Here is a 13677-nt window from a genome sequence, read left to right on the forward strand (position 1 = left end):
CTGTCAAAAGTCCTTGTAAGGTGAGCAGAAAAAAAGGTACACAGAAAAAAAGGCAGAGCCAGGGAAATGGGAGCTTTGTTTAGAATTCAGACACATGATTTATAAAATGATCTAATTGCTTACAGCTTTCAGGCAAGCAGTATCTTCTCCAAGGGGGCATGAGCAATCATATTTAGAAATTTAATGAAGGTTTAGCATAAGTTAGCTCCTGAAGATTAAGAATAACTTAATCTCCTGCAAATGAAATACTTGCACTCAGTGATGTATGAAAAAGTATAAAAGAATATATAGGCAGTCTGGGGGTGGGAAGAGTGCTTGTCAAAAGAAAGCAAGCTTACTTATTTTGGTCTTTTCCTCTGCATGCCCTTGGCTCACATGATCCTTCATTTAGACCAACTTCAGACAAAGCTTAGCAAAGTCCTTCCTGAGAAAGGCAGATTAAATTAGGCTGGGCACCTGAAAAATCCAAGGGAATGCTTAAAATGGTGTACAGAATGTATTTCCATCAGCCAGGTGAAGACACCAGTGGCATGCTCTAAAGCCTCCAATTATGATACACAGCTTCACGTCACAGTAAATAACATCACAGCTAGGCTAAGAGAATACACATGGGATGCTGCAGAGGAAACAAGACATTTGCCTGTAAAGCTTGCCAACACAGGTAGCACGCTGTAAGAAAAAGCATAAAATGATACCACACCCTATGCCAGCATCCTACTGAGAGTCCTCCTAGGAACTGTTCTTTCTCAGCATCTAAAAAAAGCACTTTTGGTATGTTCTCAGAATCAACTTTTTCTGCCAGTTTAGATTACACTGTCAGCTACAAATACAGATGCACATGTTGGTTTTTATCACAAAACTCAAGCCTGTGTTTATTTTCTCAGCGCTCTTCAGACTTCGGACTTTGATAAATTTCTGTGTTAAAAGTTATTTGAAAATAAATATTTGGCTGTCTTTTATGCTGCAATTTTCTGTGGGCCTGACAGGGTAAAGAATCCACATGGAAGTCAAAACATAGTGTATACAGGACTTTAGATGACCGTGAGGGTCTAAGAGCATGAATTTGCTGGAACATTTTAATTACGATTCAATCTATATGAGCATATGGGTACTGCAGCTTTGTTGACATGCTAAACATAATTTAGCCAAATACATTATAATATATTTTATACTTTGGGGGCTTAGCTGCTGCCCATCCCTGTAAAAAAAAAAAAAAAAAAAAAAAAAATCAAACGATGTCATATTATTGTTCCACTCTATTCCTGTACTGTAAAATGACCCTGCCATTCTGCTGCATGTAGAACTTCCACTGAAGAACAAAGTCATTTTGTTAGCAATTCTCATTATGTCTCTAAAGAATGCAGAGATTAAAGTATTGGGCACAGGAAAAGACTAAATTGAGCAAAATTTATAGGTCTTCAACTTTGATCCCCTTTTACTGGGCTCCAAGAGGAGATTTTCACTCTGTCTTCTCTGTTTCCTTCCTTCTCTTTCAAATCTTTAGGTGGGATTTGATTCTAACTTAGGGGGAGGTAAAAAGCATCAGGGACCAATTATGAAGTGGCTTTTGAAATGATACTGTACCAGCTAGGGAAAAAGGAGAACAGAGAACAACAGAACAGAAAGCATGACTTTCAAAGTGCGTGACTAACAAACAGAGAAAACTGGCGAAAATGGCTCATGGGAAACAAAAAGGAAAGGAAAAGTGATTTAGGGAAAGCTGGTATTCCTTGATATTACTGGCATCATACACATATTTAGAGGAAGCATGGGATATGCTGTAAGAGACTGGCCTGATGAGCCACTGATGATAAGCTCTCCCTCAAACCCAAGAGGGAATTCCAAGACAGACTACTAAGGAAAATTAGGAAAGAGCAGCATTAGTACCTAGGGAAAACTAAGAAAAGTAACACTGAGATGCACGTAGCTAGTGACATTAGATAAGAAGGAGTCATTCCTTATGTACATTTCTAATGAGCAAAACACCAAGGGAGGTGGGTTTTTTTCAGTGGAGAACAAAGCTAACAACAAATGATACTTAAATAGACAAAACTTTCTCTGCCTCCTGCTACCGGAAAGCTCAACCACAGTCATACAGCTAAGACTATTACCAGCAGTGAGAAAGGATGAAGATATCAGGATGCAACAGGGATAGAACAGTTTGCATAGTAATTAAACCTCTTAATTGTTTGAGTCAGCTACGCGAAGATGAAATGTATTGTGCTATGGAAAAAATGTTAGAACAAACACAGTCACTAGCTGTTTCCTTGAAAATCCATGGAAAAAGAGTGCATTTCCAAAGAACCTATCCAATTTGCCAATAACACCCAGCTAGAAAACACAACAAGGATGATGAAGGGCTTCAAATGGATTTACAATGATCCCAGTGTGTCATACAACACCTGGGAAAATAAAGAAGAGACTACAAAACCAGGGCTGAATTACTTCCCCCAGTCACAACTCAGCTGTGCCAATACTGAATGAGGAACAACTGGCTAGGCTAAAGTTCAGCAGAGAAGCATATAGGGATTGCAGGAGACTGTAAATGTCAGCAAACGCCAAGTCATGCAGAAAAAGGGAAGCACCTATCATGAGAACAAAGATGAATGTGAGATCGTCCTTTGCTCTTCTCAGCCTGGGTAAGAACACCTCAGGGGATGACATCAGTGTCCAGGTTTTGTCACTATTCTTTAAGGGAGTTGTAAAAGGATTCAAAAGAGGGCAGGGAGAGTCACAGGAATGCCTACACACCTACGGCCAACATACAGAGATGGAGCAAACTGAGTTATGGAGTACGGATAAGCAATAACTGAGGACATGCCTAAGAAGTTCCAATAAAGCAGAAGGGTGATACAAACCACTGGAAGTTTCCAATTTCTACCGCACATTTCTTTGGGATAGGGGAAGTGAGCTGAGGGGGAACACATTAAAAACTAGCAAAAAAAATTTAATAGAAGGGAAAGTTAAATAATGAAATACATTGTCCTGAAGGCTCTGGTTTCTCTGTCTTTCAAGATCAGGTTACCTAATCATCAGCAGGTTAATGCTGTCTTAAGGCAGAAAGGTAAAACACACCAGTGCTGCTTGATTGTTAAGATCAAAAGTTTTTGGAAGAGAATTCACAGTCCCTCTTGTATTTTACAATTCTTTTGGTGGCTACGGAGAACAAAGTCCTTAAGATACAGCTAGGCTTTACTGTCTTAGAAAACCTCAGTTTTACTATTAGAACTGCAAACATTCGAATTTTCAGTGTGTTCTTGTAGAAAACGCCTTCTTTGACAGAAGATGTGTAAAACGTTGCTCTTCCAAAGCTAGCTGGAGCTGAGAGAAACCCCCTGTGCGCTGGCAGGGAGAGCTTTCACAGCCAGGCATTCTCCTCACGTGCCACCTGCTGGCTACTGCCAAATACTGCACAGGGAAGAGGGTCAGGTGCTCATAGCCAGGACACTCACAATTAATTTGGGGAAGGGGTGGTACAGAAAGACAGTCAGGGTTACAGCTTCTTCCAGGACTGTGGAGCACGTCCGAAGTATATTAATACTTTGCCCTTCCCATTTTTCTACTTGGTTGGGTGGGGACCCAATGTGAAAAGATTCAAACAACTTCCAAGAAAACCCCCATGGCAGCAGAAAGGCACCATGACTGCTCAGCTGAGATTTTAACTTGGTTCCTGGTGAAAGATACTTTAGACTAAGCTTTGTGAGCTCTTAGTAAGGTATCTACAAGATGATGTTGTTCCTTTTGCAGTGCAGTGATAGTAGAAGGACGTCTCTTACTATTCACCTGACAAAGATTGCTTGGCTTTCATTCTGTCACACCAAGAAGCCACAGCGTAAGGTCCGGCAGTGTGCAAACACTGACAGCCCTCATTCATTTTAGGCAATCTGCTACCTGGCACCAACCTCACCTGCGACCTGTTCTCCTTTTCCAGCTCAACTGAGCATCATAAAACTGCCACTGGGTTTTTAGGCACGCTCCTGTTGTGTGCAGGAAGAGCTCCTTGCAAACCTCCATAAAGCTTCCTGGGCCAAACTCTCATTCTCGACATGTCTGCAGAACTTCTCGATGCCCCAGGAGTACAGCCGAAGGACAAAACAGGGCTCCATAGTTTTTATTTCTCCTCTACTGGTTCATGTTTCTATTTTGTTCTGTTACAAAACTGGAAGAAGCACTGTACACACACAGCGGTGGTTTGAGAGCAGTACAGTCCTCAAAACAGCAACTCTATACCAGGAGAATAACAGTGGAACACAGCCAGGCTCCCGAGTGCTCCCTAAATAGCATCCTACTGCCGCTGCCGGCGCCAGAACAGCCTGATGGATGCACCACTGCTCTGATTTCAGCAGGGCACTTCTCACATGCTCTGAAGCTCCAGCTGAGATTCCTTGTCAGCACACTAGATGGCACAGCTTACAGGATAAAATTCAGAAAGTTCATCTGGGCGACTGCACGTGGGGCTCGGGCTTCCAAACAGCTATGGCTGCATGGCTGGTTATAGAATTGTAACACTAAATATCCACCCTACTGCTGTGGTTCTGAGATGTGAAGAGGTGGCAAGTTTGAGGCTCCTGATCTCACACCACTCAGCTGGCTGGTAATTCTGCAAAGTCACATGTAGCTTTTCAAAACAAGTTTCAGCAACTGCTACCGCATCGACCGAGTGAACAATGGTGCAACAAAGCCTTGGTGTTCACAGAGCACACACTTCCAAATTAATGCCATGTCACAAACAATCCCATGAACAAGCTACGATTGTGAATTAGAAACAGAATTGATAGTGTCCCTGAGAACTTGAGAAACCGCCTCCTTGCCCACTTACTGTACTGTTGCTTTGTTTGGTTCAATGAAAGCTTTAAAAAACGCAAGATGCATTATGGAGCACATCTGTTAATCTGCTTTGGAAATTCTCCCAGGAGGCAGATGTTCCCACATCCCACATTTCAGGAAGTAATTACTATAGAAGTAATTACTATGGAAGTAATTCCTGTGGAAGTAAGACTGTGACAATCTGTACCTTTGCTTCAGAGCAGGAACTTCATCCCTCAGCATTGTGGGAGCTTTTGGGCCATCACCCTTCTCACTTCTCTCCTGTCAAGCATTTCTGCTTGTAACTCTCAGTAAGTCATCAGGGGCTCAGGAATTTCAAACTTTGCATTTGCAGAGGATACACATATATATATTAAAAAAAAAAAAAAAAAAAAAAAAAAGATATGAAATTAATTATAGACAGCCTAAGAGGAGTTCCAAAGCACAAATTCCACATGGACCCAATGGACCCACCTGGTCCACCTGTACCATTGTTACAACTGTGACTGAGCAGAAGTGGCTGTTCCACAGCAGATTATAGGGAAGGCTCAGGTCTAGGAGGCAACAGTACTCAAAGTGGATTTATATCAGTGGATGCTGATGGCACCTGGAAGCAACTGAGCAAAAGTAGCTGCTGTCCTCTGGGGACTACACAGGACTTCCTCAGGAAACTGGGTTACAGAACTGTCCTTCCCTGCCTGGGAGAAGAGGAAGCTTGTCTTTGGTGGCACCTTGGTCCTTTGCGACTCTTCCTAGTCATTCAAATGCATTACATTAAGCAGCAATTACTCCCTGAGCACTCAAAGCACTCTGTGTGCTCTATTTTAGTTTCTTCTTCAGACCCTGGGTGAAAAGGAGACTGAGCAACAGACTTTTATGAGCATGGAAGATGAGTAGAACCAGAGGAAAACTATGCCCTTATTAAAGAAGCACCCTGCTTTTAGATTGTCCCTTTGCCTTTCATCACTTTCACTTCTGTGTCTTCAAAATAAGCTGTTCCTTAAGGATTTCTGCAGTAGTCACTTCATAGCTGTGCTAGTTTGGTGCCTCTTCCTTTCTAAGCCACTTTACCGGCTAATTTAAGAAAAGAAATGTTGGGGTTAGCAGCTCCCAACACCACCTCTGGCTTTGCTGAGGGCTGGCTGCAGGATGCTCTTCTGTTGTAAAGATAGGATGATTATTGATTTCAGTCTGCTCTGCTTCAGTGAGACGATTAGGAAGTTTAAACTGCAGTACACACTGCCTAACAGTCGGTAGCTTCTTGTGCCCTGAGAATCCCAGCTGGGTGACGTGGTGTATAAATACATGGGAATGTCTCTGCAATGAAGGCTAGAAAAAGGGATTTAAGTAAGCTACAAAAATATAATCTACTATGCAAGAAGTCTAAATAGTTAAATTATTACAGGCAGCCAGCTGTTTTACATAGCAAGGCTATACTGAAGGTACCTATATCCCCTTGAAGCATCAACAGTGGTAAAAGAGAGTGCACCCAAAACCAGATTCACTAAGGAAGTGCCCAGGCAGGTCCGAGCTTCTCAGCTCTTTTCTTTCACTGTATTATTGGACAGGAGATCTGAGCAGTGCATGTTTAATGTGTCTGAACCCATCCCACACATCAAAGTGGATATTTATACCCACGCACAAGCTCCGTACTTTGTTGGAGCAGGACTCCAGAGAAGGCTTTCTGTGGTAAGCAACAAAAGGAGAAATATTTAGCTGATGAATTCTGTGTATTCACCTAGGCCACTGTATACCACATGAGCCAGGGAACTTCACTCTGAAGACTGCACACTTGTGCTGCCATAAATTTGGATGACATTTACTGTCCTGTTAAGCTAAGGCAGCACTGCTCTTAATGACACCGAAAGATTAGGAAGTTCACACTCTGGAAATAGACTTATTTGGACATCCACTTAGCCATTCTCTTTTCTAATGAGATAGATGATAAAAGCTCATCAGTCGGATTTGGAAACCAACGCCTTTGCTTAGATAAAGGATATTAAAAAAAAAAAAAAAAAAAGTGGTAAAAAAGGACTGGAACTGCCTCCTGTAATTCTTCCTCTGGTGTTAAACTTTGGTGTGAGTAGCCTGACCCTTGCTGGACTGACAAACATTTTCACAGCTTGTCACTCCAGGATTACTGATTTGAAACACGTTGCAAGCCATAAATTGCAATTATGCAAATTTCTTATTACCTAGTGTAAGGTTTATCTATATAGCTCTTACATTTCGAATCAAAATTTGACATCCTCACTTCAGGAGGAACAGAATTGGGTGGTAACATGAAGTTAAATTAAAACAACTGTCAAATGTCCTCTGTGCTAATGGAACCTGAAGTCCTGGTAGTCCAACAAAGCTTCCTGAGCTTAACAATGCAGAAGATGGAAGAGCAGGACAGTGCTAAGAAATCCAATTGTAAGCATTAGAGTATGATGCGAGCATTACAAAATTAGGAGTAAACTTAACTCAGTTCTCAGGGACAGCAGAGAAAGCATGGCTTTTTTCTTTTTTTTTTTTTTTCACCACCCTGCACTGCTCAAATTAAACTGCGCAAACTTCTGCGGCTACTACAGGTACAAGCTCGCTGCTCACGAATGCTTTTTATTTAAAAAGAGGAATGCAAACCGAGCACTCGCTCCCCAACTTTTGCGTGTGAGCTCTGCTCAGTTCCTCGGTTATCCGTGACATAAACCACTTGCAGCACGGCCACCTCGTGCAGATTTAAACGCGGAGAAGCAGAAAAAAAAAGGAGAGATGATAGAAAACGGAGGGGAGAGGGGGCAAATCTCGCAACTTTTTCTCACCCGGCTCATTCCGAGCCTCGCTGCCTGCCTCCTCCCTCCTGCCAGCCAGCACCCGGGGGACCTGCGGCCCGCCCCGGGGGCGGCTCCGGCACCCGGCTTAAAGCTGGGCGGCGGGGGCGGGCCGGGGGCAGCCCCCGGTGCCAGCGCCCGGCCATGGCCCGCGACCGCGGCCCCCCGGTGCTGCGGCAGCCGCCCGGCTCCCCGCGCCTGCCCGCCGCGCTGCCCGCAGAGCCCCGCGGCTGGGGCTGGCTGGGAGCGGGGCTGTGGCCGGCGCTGGTGGTGGGGCTGCTGGCCGCGCTCGTCGCCTGGCTCTGGTACGGCAGCGGCGACGGGAGAGGCCAGGAGAGCGGCGGGGAGGCGGCCGGGGAGGCCCCGAGGGCGAGGGGCGAAGCGGAGGGCACAGGTAGCGAGCGGGGGGCTGCTGCTGCTGCTGCTGGTGGTGCTGCGGGGGGGGATTGCCCTGCATCTGCAGGGGTTTGGGCTTGCTGCTGACCTTAACCATTCTTTTTTCTTTTTAATTGTTGTGCTTAGAGGATCTTCTGGCGAGCGGTGAGCAAGTGCTGCAGCAAGCCAAGGCTGCTGCTGCGCTGTCGAGCCCTCAAGAAGCAGGGGAGGATGCGCCGCAGCATAACCACGCTGAGAGCAGCAGGGCGGCCTGCAGAGCTCCGGAGAAGGAGCTGGCAAAGCCATGTGCTGCTGCCTCGGAGCCCGACGCCGGGGAGCATCCAGTTGATGTGCGTGGTGGCCAGGCTGGGCAACCGAGACCCCCGGTGGGACAGGGGAGCGATGGATGGTGCGTGATGAGCTCTGGCGGTGTTTGTAAGGATGGAAGCGAGGAGCAGCTGGGACAGCCAGCCCAGGTTCGGGACCTGGACCAGGAAGAGTGGGAAGTGGTGTCTGAGCACCTGGACTGGGGGGAGGCCGGCAGGAATGGCAGCGTGGAAGACTCGGACAGCAAGGAATGGGAACAAGGTGACTGCCCCGATGGGGACCTGAAAGCAAAGCGAGTTGCAGCGGTGCCCCCGATGTTTCAGAATATCCACGTGACTTTCCGCGTGCACTACATCACTCACTCCGACGCTCAGCTGATCGGCGTTACCGGTGACCACGAGTGTCTTGGCCAGTGGCACAGCTACGTTCCCCTCAAGTACGACAAGGATGGCTTCTGGTCTGAATCCGTTAGCTTGCCAGTAGACACCAAAGTAGAGTGGAAATTTATCTTGGTTGAGAATGGGAAGGTCACACGTTGGGAAGAATGCAGTAACAGGACCCTAGTGACCGACCACGAAGATCGAATCGCTCACCAGTGGTGGGGACACCACTGACTGGATTTTGGAAGCTGCTTATCTAATGGCAAACCTGCTTAGATTAAGCACAGAGCCCCTGTAAGTTCTTTCTCTTCAGTAGGAGACCTTCTCAGCTGCACAGCTCTGTAAGTCCCATATCAAACCCGGTTAAACTGCGTGAGCAGCAGATCTCGGTCACTCCCTTTAGGAGATCATCTGGCATCCTGAAAAATCAACCTCATGGTCTGAAGATTTGCAAGGTAGGAGCTGAAGGCATGAGCAGCATTCCAAGCAGCTGCCTGTCCGGATAAATCTGGACCCTGGACTTGAGTTTGTGCTGCTTTGAGTGGGGCTGTGGGATGTATCTTTGTGCTGACGGCTTAGGGCTTTAAAAGCATTCTAGGAAGTGTGGTTACCTGCACTGCAATAGGAACTTAAGTGTTTTAACTTATGTAATGTATTAAGTAAGCAATAAACACTTTCAGACTGACAGTCCTTTATAACATAACCTGTGAACTGACTCTTAATTAACTTGGATAGAGTTGGGTTTCTTGACCAGAAACCTTAGTGCTAAAAGGTTCCTGAAAAGTAACAGGCACCCTTTGGAATAACAAAGGTCTAACTGCTAAGTACTTCATTTTTCTGCTCACTGCAATATAGGAAGGACCTCAGCTCAAGCAAAGGCTTGGCAGATGCATCCTTTTTTAGTCAAATCATCACCCTGAGAGGAGAGCAAAGGTCAGAAACAACTGTCTGGGCTTAATAAATTACTTTGTCAGGGAGGGAGCAGGCTTTTATTTATTTATTTAAAACAAACAAAAACACCACCACCTAAACTAGGCTGCTGTGATAATCAGAGGACAGGATTCTCCCTGAAATATGTGGCACATCCTGCCTGTGAAAACACTACAGTACTGTTACAAAGTACTTATCTTGAGCTTGTTTCAAGACCAGTCTCTTCCATGTGAATTTGTTCTTGCTAATTTGAAGCCTTCCAAGTAAGCCGGATCACACACAATGCTTCCAGCATCAACCAGCTGTTATTTTTATAAAACAGAAGCAGAGAGGCTGCTCTATTGGCCTGCCTTTCCTAATTTCAGTTCCAAATGCACGATATGCCACTTCCAGCAAGCTCTTCTTCCTATAGCAAGGAACCTATTTGCAAATACCATGTCACTAGAACAAACTTGCTCTGCAGAGCGTAGTTTTGTGTGAGGTCTGGAAGTGTAGACATCAGCATTTCAGTATGGGACACAAGCACGTTGCAAAGCTAATTTTCTCTGCTTATTTTTTCTGCTTCACACGGTGGAGCAGTCTCAGCACATGAACTAGAGTAGTTCTGAGTGCTAGTTCATGTTCTCAGGAAAAACAACCCCCTCCCAATTGTCACGTGACAGCACAACTTGGGACAGTTACTTCTGCAGATATTAGCTTTGCTTGCTGCTTGTCTCAAGGAACTTAAAGATTCAGGTGAGAAAGTTTGATTTCCTTACTCAAGGGAGCTTTCATACATCAGAAAGAGCAAGGTAGGAAATGGGAGTTTCAAGCTTCCTGTTTACTGCTTCTCTAGGACGAAAAGCACCTTTATTTCTGTGTGGAAGTGCTGCAGGTCTGGAAGGTATGTGGGATCACTGTGGGCAACTGGATGCAAAAGGGAGACGAAGGAGCTGACAATTCAGTAGGTGATTGCTGCTATTTCAGTGGTCTTTTAGGAGTGTGCATGTGCACACGCTAGTCCTGACCTCTCTCAACAGAAAACTAATGTGGGACTTTATTTACTGCACAAGTTCAAAGGGATTAGGACTTACTTGGGCTGACAAATTAATACTAACATCAGGCTCCTTTCATCTAAGGAGCTACTGCTTCGCTGTAATAAATGCTTCTCCTATTTAATTATGACTGCTTTCTGTGTGTCAACAGAAAGCTGGGAAGCTCTGCATTTTTCGCACTTCCCTGATAAATTAAAGAGTACAATATACACAGGTATGTAGCTGAAATAGAAGCTGATCTTCAGGAATAAAGGATACCCAAGCCAAACATGTTCTTTCAAAAGGTCTGAAATTCTTTTTCCCATTTCTGACAGTGCTTCGAATAATGAGATACTGTCAACTTTAAGCACTTTTTTAATAACCACTGCCATTTGAGTGTATTTATACGTACATTGCAGGCTTATCTGAGAAGATTAGCTGTGGTACTAGATTAAAGTATTCACTAGAAAGCCAATTAACCCACACTAGAATAGATTCCCTAATGCAATAATGAACATGTTTCAAACAGGCTAACTCTAAGAAGTCTCTCAAATTGAGGGCACTTTTTTTTTTTTTTTTTTTTTTTTTTGATTAAACACCCTGCACTTTGATCCTACAGACTGCACATGCATTCTTCATGATTTCATCATCTTGCTCAATGATCAGAGTTTGTTTTCTTCCTAGTAGCTGGTATGGTGCTGTGTTTTGGATTCAGGAGGACAAAAATGTTGATAGCACACTGATGTTTTAGTTGTTGCAGAGCAGTGCTTACACTAAGCCAAAGACTTCCAGCTTCTCCTACTGCCCTGCCACTGAGGAGGCTGGCAGTGCACAGGAAGTTGGGAGGGGACACAACCAGGACAGCCGACCCAAACTGGCCAAAGGGATATTCCATTACCGCTGGATGTCACGCTGAAAAATAAAACTGGGGCTTATCCGGGGGAGCTGCTGTTGCTCAGGGACTGTCTGGACATTGGTCAGCTGGTAGTGAGCAATTGCATTGTGCATCACTTGCTTTGTTTATTCTTTTTGCTATTTTTTTTCTTTTCCTTCCTTCTTTTCTTTCTTATTAAACCGTCCTTATCTCAAACCATTACTTCTTGCACTTTCCTTCCCCTTCCTGGGGGCTGCATGGTGTTCAGCTGTCTGCTGGGTTAAACCACAAGGTAGAGTTGAACAAAGTTGTCTTGCTACATAAAAATGGTTATGCTAGACTGGCTGGGTATCTGTCTAATAGACCATCCTGACTGTGAGACTAGTGAACCTACGTGTGAGAAACAAGTTCTTGTTGACATTTCTACATGGATCTAGCAGCCAACAGCTCAGGATTTCCAAAAGCAAATAATAAAATGCCTCACTCACAGCTTGGCAAAGAAAGTGCAGCCAAAGACCTGCAGTTTAAACTGACCAGCTCAGACTCACAACAAACTATTAGACAATTTCATTACTTTTAGGTGAAATACAATCTAGTCTTATTTGTGAAGTAGTTTGGTGCCTACTGGTGTGCCTGGATGATAAGCTGAGCAGACAGCCTGAGGCTTGGAATGGGGACTGGGCTCCTGTTGGACATGAACTAGTTTTAAGTCACATACAGAAACTTGCATTGCATCTTGCCTGCTTCCTATTTATTTTGCAGTTGCCTTTGCAAAAACCGTAGCTGACCCACATTTTCTTCAGGAGTTAAACTTACTGTTAGGAGTCTCTCCACATGATCCATTCAAATATATTAGACTGGTGTAAGGTTTTATCTGTAGGGTGGTGGTTGCCGTCTGTGGTGTCCTGCTGTGGTCAACATTTGCCTAACAGTCCTCCTGTTATCCACCTGTACAACATGCAATAACACAGTGTGATTCATGCCACAAAGTCCAGGGTGTATATAGCTGGACTTGAGCTCACATCTACAGCCCTTCACCTCCCCCAGGACGATCTTTCCCTTCTGCTGGAAGTTCAGGCCTGTTCCTAACTGATGGATTCCAGCATGAGGATGTCGAGCTGCCTTTTTGCTTGGCAGATGTCTCTTCTCTCTGGATATTTGTACCTCTCCACCTGCTCCCTTCCATTCTCCCAGGTCTGCAATCTTTTGAAACTCCTTTTAACTTGGCTCCTTGAACGCAACTGAGAATGCGTTTTTCAGTGACCTTTTACAAGCTGCCAGACTACGGGGTGAATACATGCTCTCATTTTCTACACCTCACATTTTTCTTAGTAAATCTGTGGTAGAGCTGTCAAATATAGGCAAACTGTAATGCACAAGCCATCTAAAACAAGTGATCCTTTCAATACAACCCATTTACAGGAAAAGGGAGGTGCCTTTATTAACATTCTGACTAAACCTTGCAACACTGTTGAAAAAAAAAGTAAATAAGTGGAAAAAAGTGATTGAGAAATCCAGAAAATTATGTGAATTAAATCAAAATACAGTTGACAGTGACTGAAAAAAAAACTTCAGAACAACTCACTAATCTCTTTCCCCACACAATAATGCCTCAAACTAATACTCAGAGGTTTGATCGCCTCTGGATGTAGTTCCATAGCTTTAAAGCCAACAAAACTAAGCTTGTATCTGGATGGGTGTGTGCTTTAATGAACAGCTTTCGCAGAGCCACAGATAATAGTCATGGTTTGGACAAAATTACCGTACTTACTGTAAACCCCTTGAATTCAAGCACGGAATTCCATGTTGCCATAAATCTAAGGCGATCACAACTTCTGAAAGAGCAGGCGAGCAAAAATGCTAAGGCATTTTTGGAGGTGCCTCACTGCCACCTCCTGCTCACCCAGGTACAGCTGCTCAGCCCCCTCTTCTGTGTTTGGGCACCAATTTATTTCAAAGGACGTCCTGCCATGTGTTTTGGTAGTACTGTCTATAGCACTCATAGCAAGAACTCCCCTGATAACATGCCAGCAGCTTCCACAACCGACTTCTCAGACAGCCTTGCTCAACTCTGAAAGGGAAGCGCTTTTAATCTGCTATTCATGACCAGTCTGCCGCCAAAAAAAAAAAAAAAAAAAAAAAAGGCAAATTCTGGAAAA

The 13677-nt window shown here is 44.4% G+C and overlaps 1 protein-coding gene across 1 annotated transcript; it reads left to right on the forward strand.

Annotated features, from left to right (window-relative positions):
• Nucleotides 1–7748: 7748 nt before the first annotated feature.
• STBD1 (starch binding domain 1) lies at nt 7749–11713 on the forward strand. The gene is made up of 2 exons (XM_084285645.1): nt 7749–8013; nt 8142–11713. Exons 1-2 carry the CDS (start codon nt 7764–7766, stop codon nt 8933–8935), a joined length of 1044 nt encoding a protein of 347 aa, XP_084141771.1. The 5' UTR covers nt 7749–7763; the 3' UTR covers nt 8936–11713.
• The last annotated feature ends 1964 nt before the right edge of the window (nt 11714–13677 follow it).

This window comes from Netta rufina (genome assembly GCF_964035555.1).
Source record: "Netta rufina genome assembly, chromosome: 4".
Classification (NCBI taxonomy): Eukaryota; Metazoa; Chordata; class Aves; order Anseriformes; family Anatidae; genus Netta; species Netta rufina.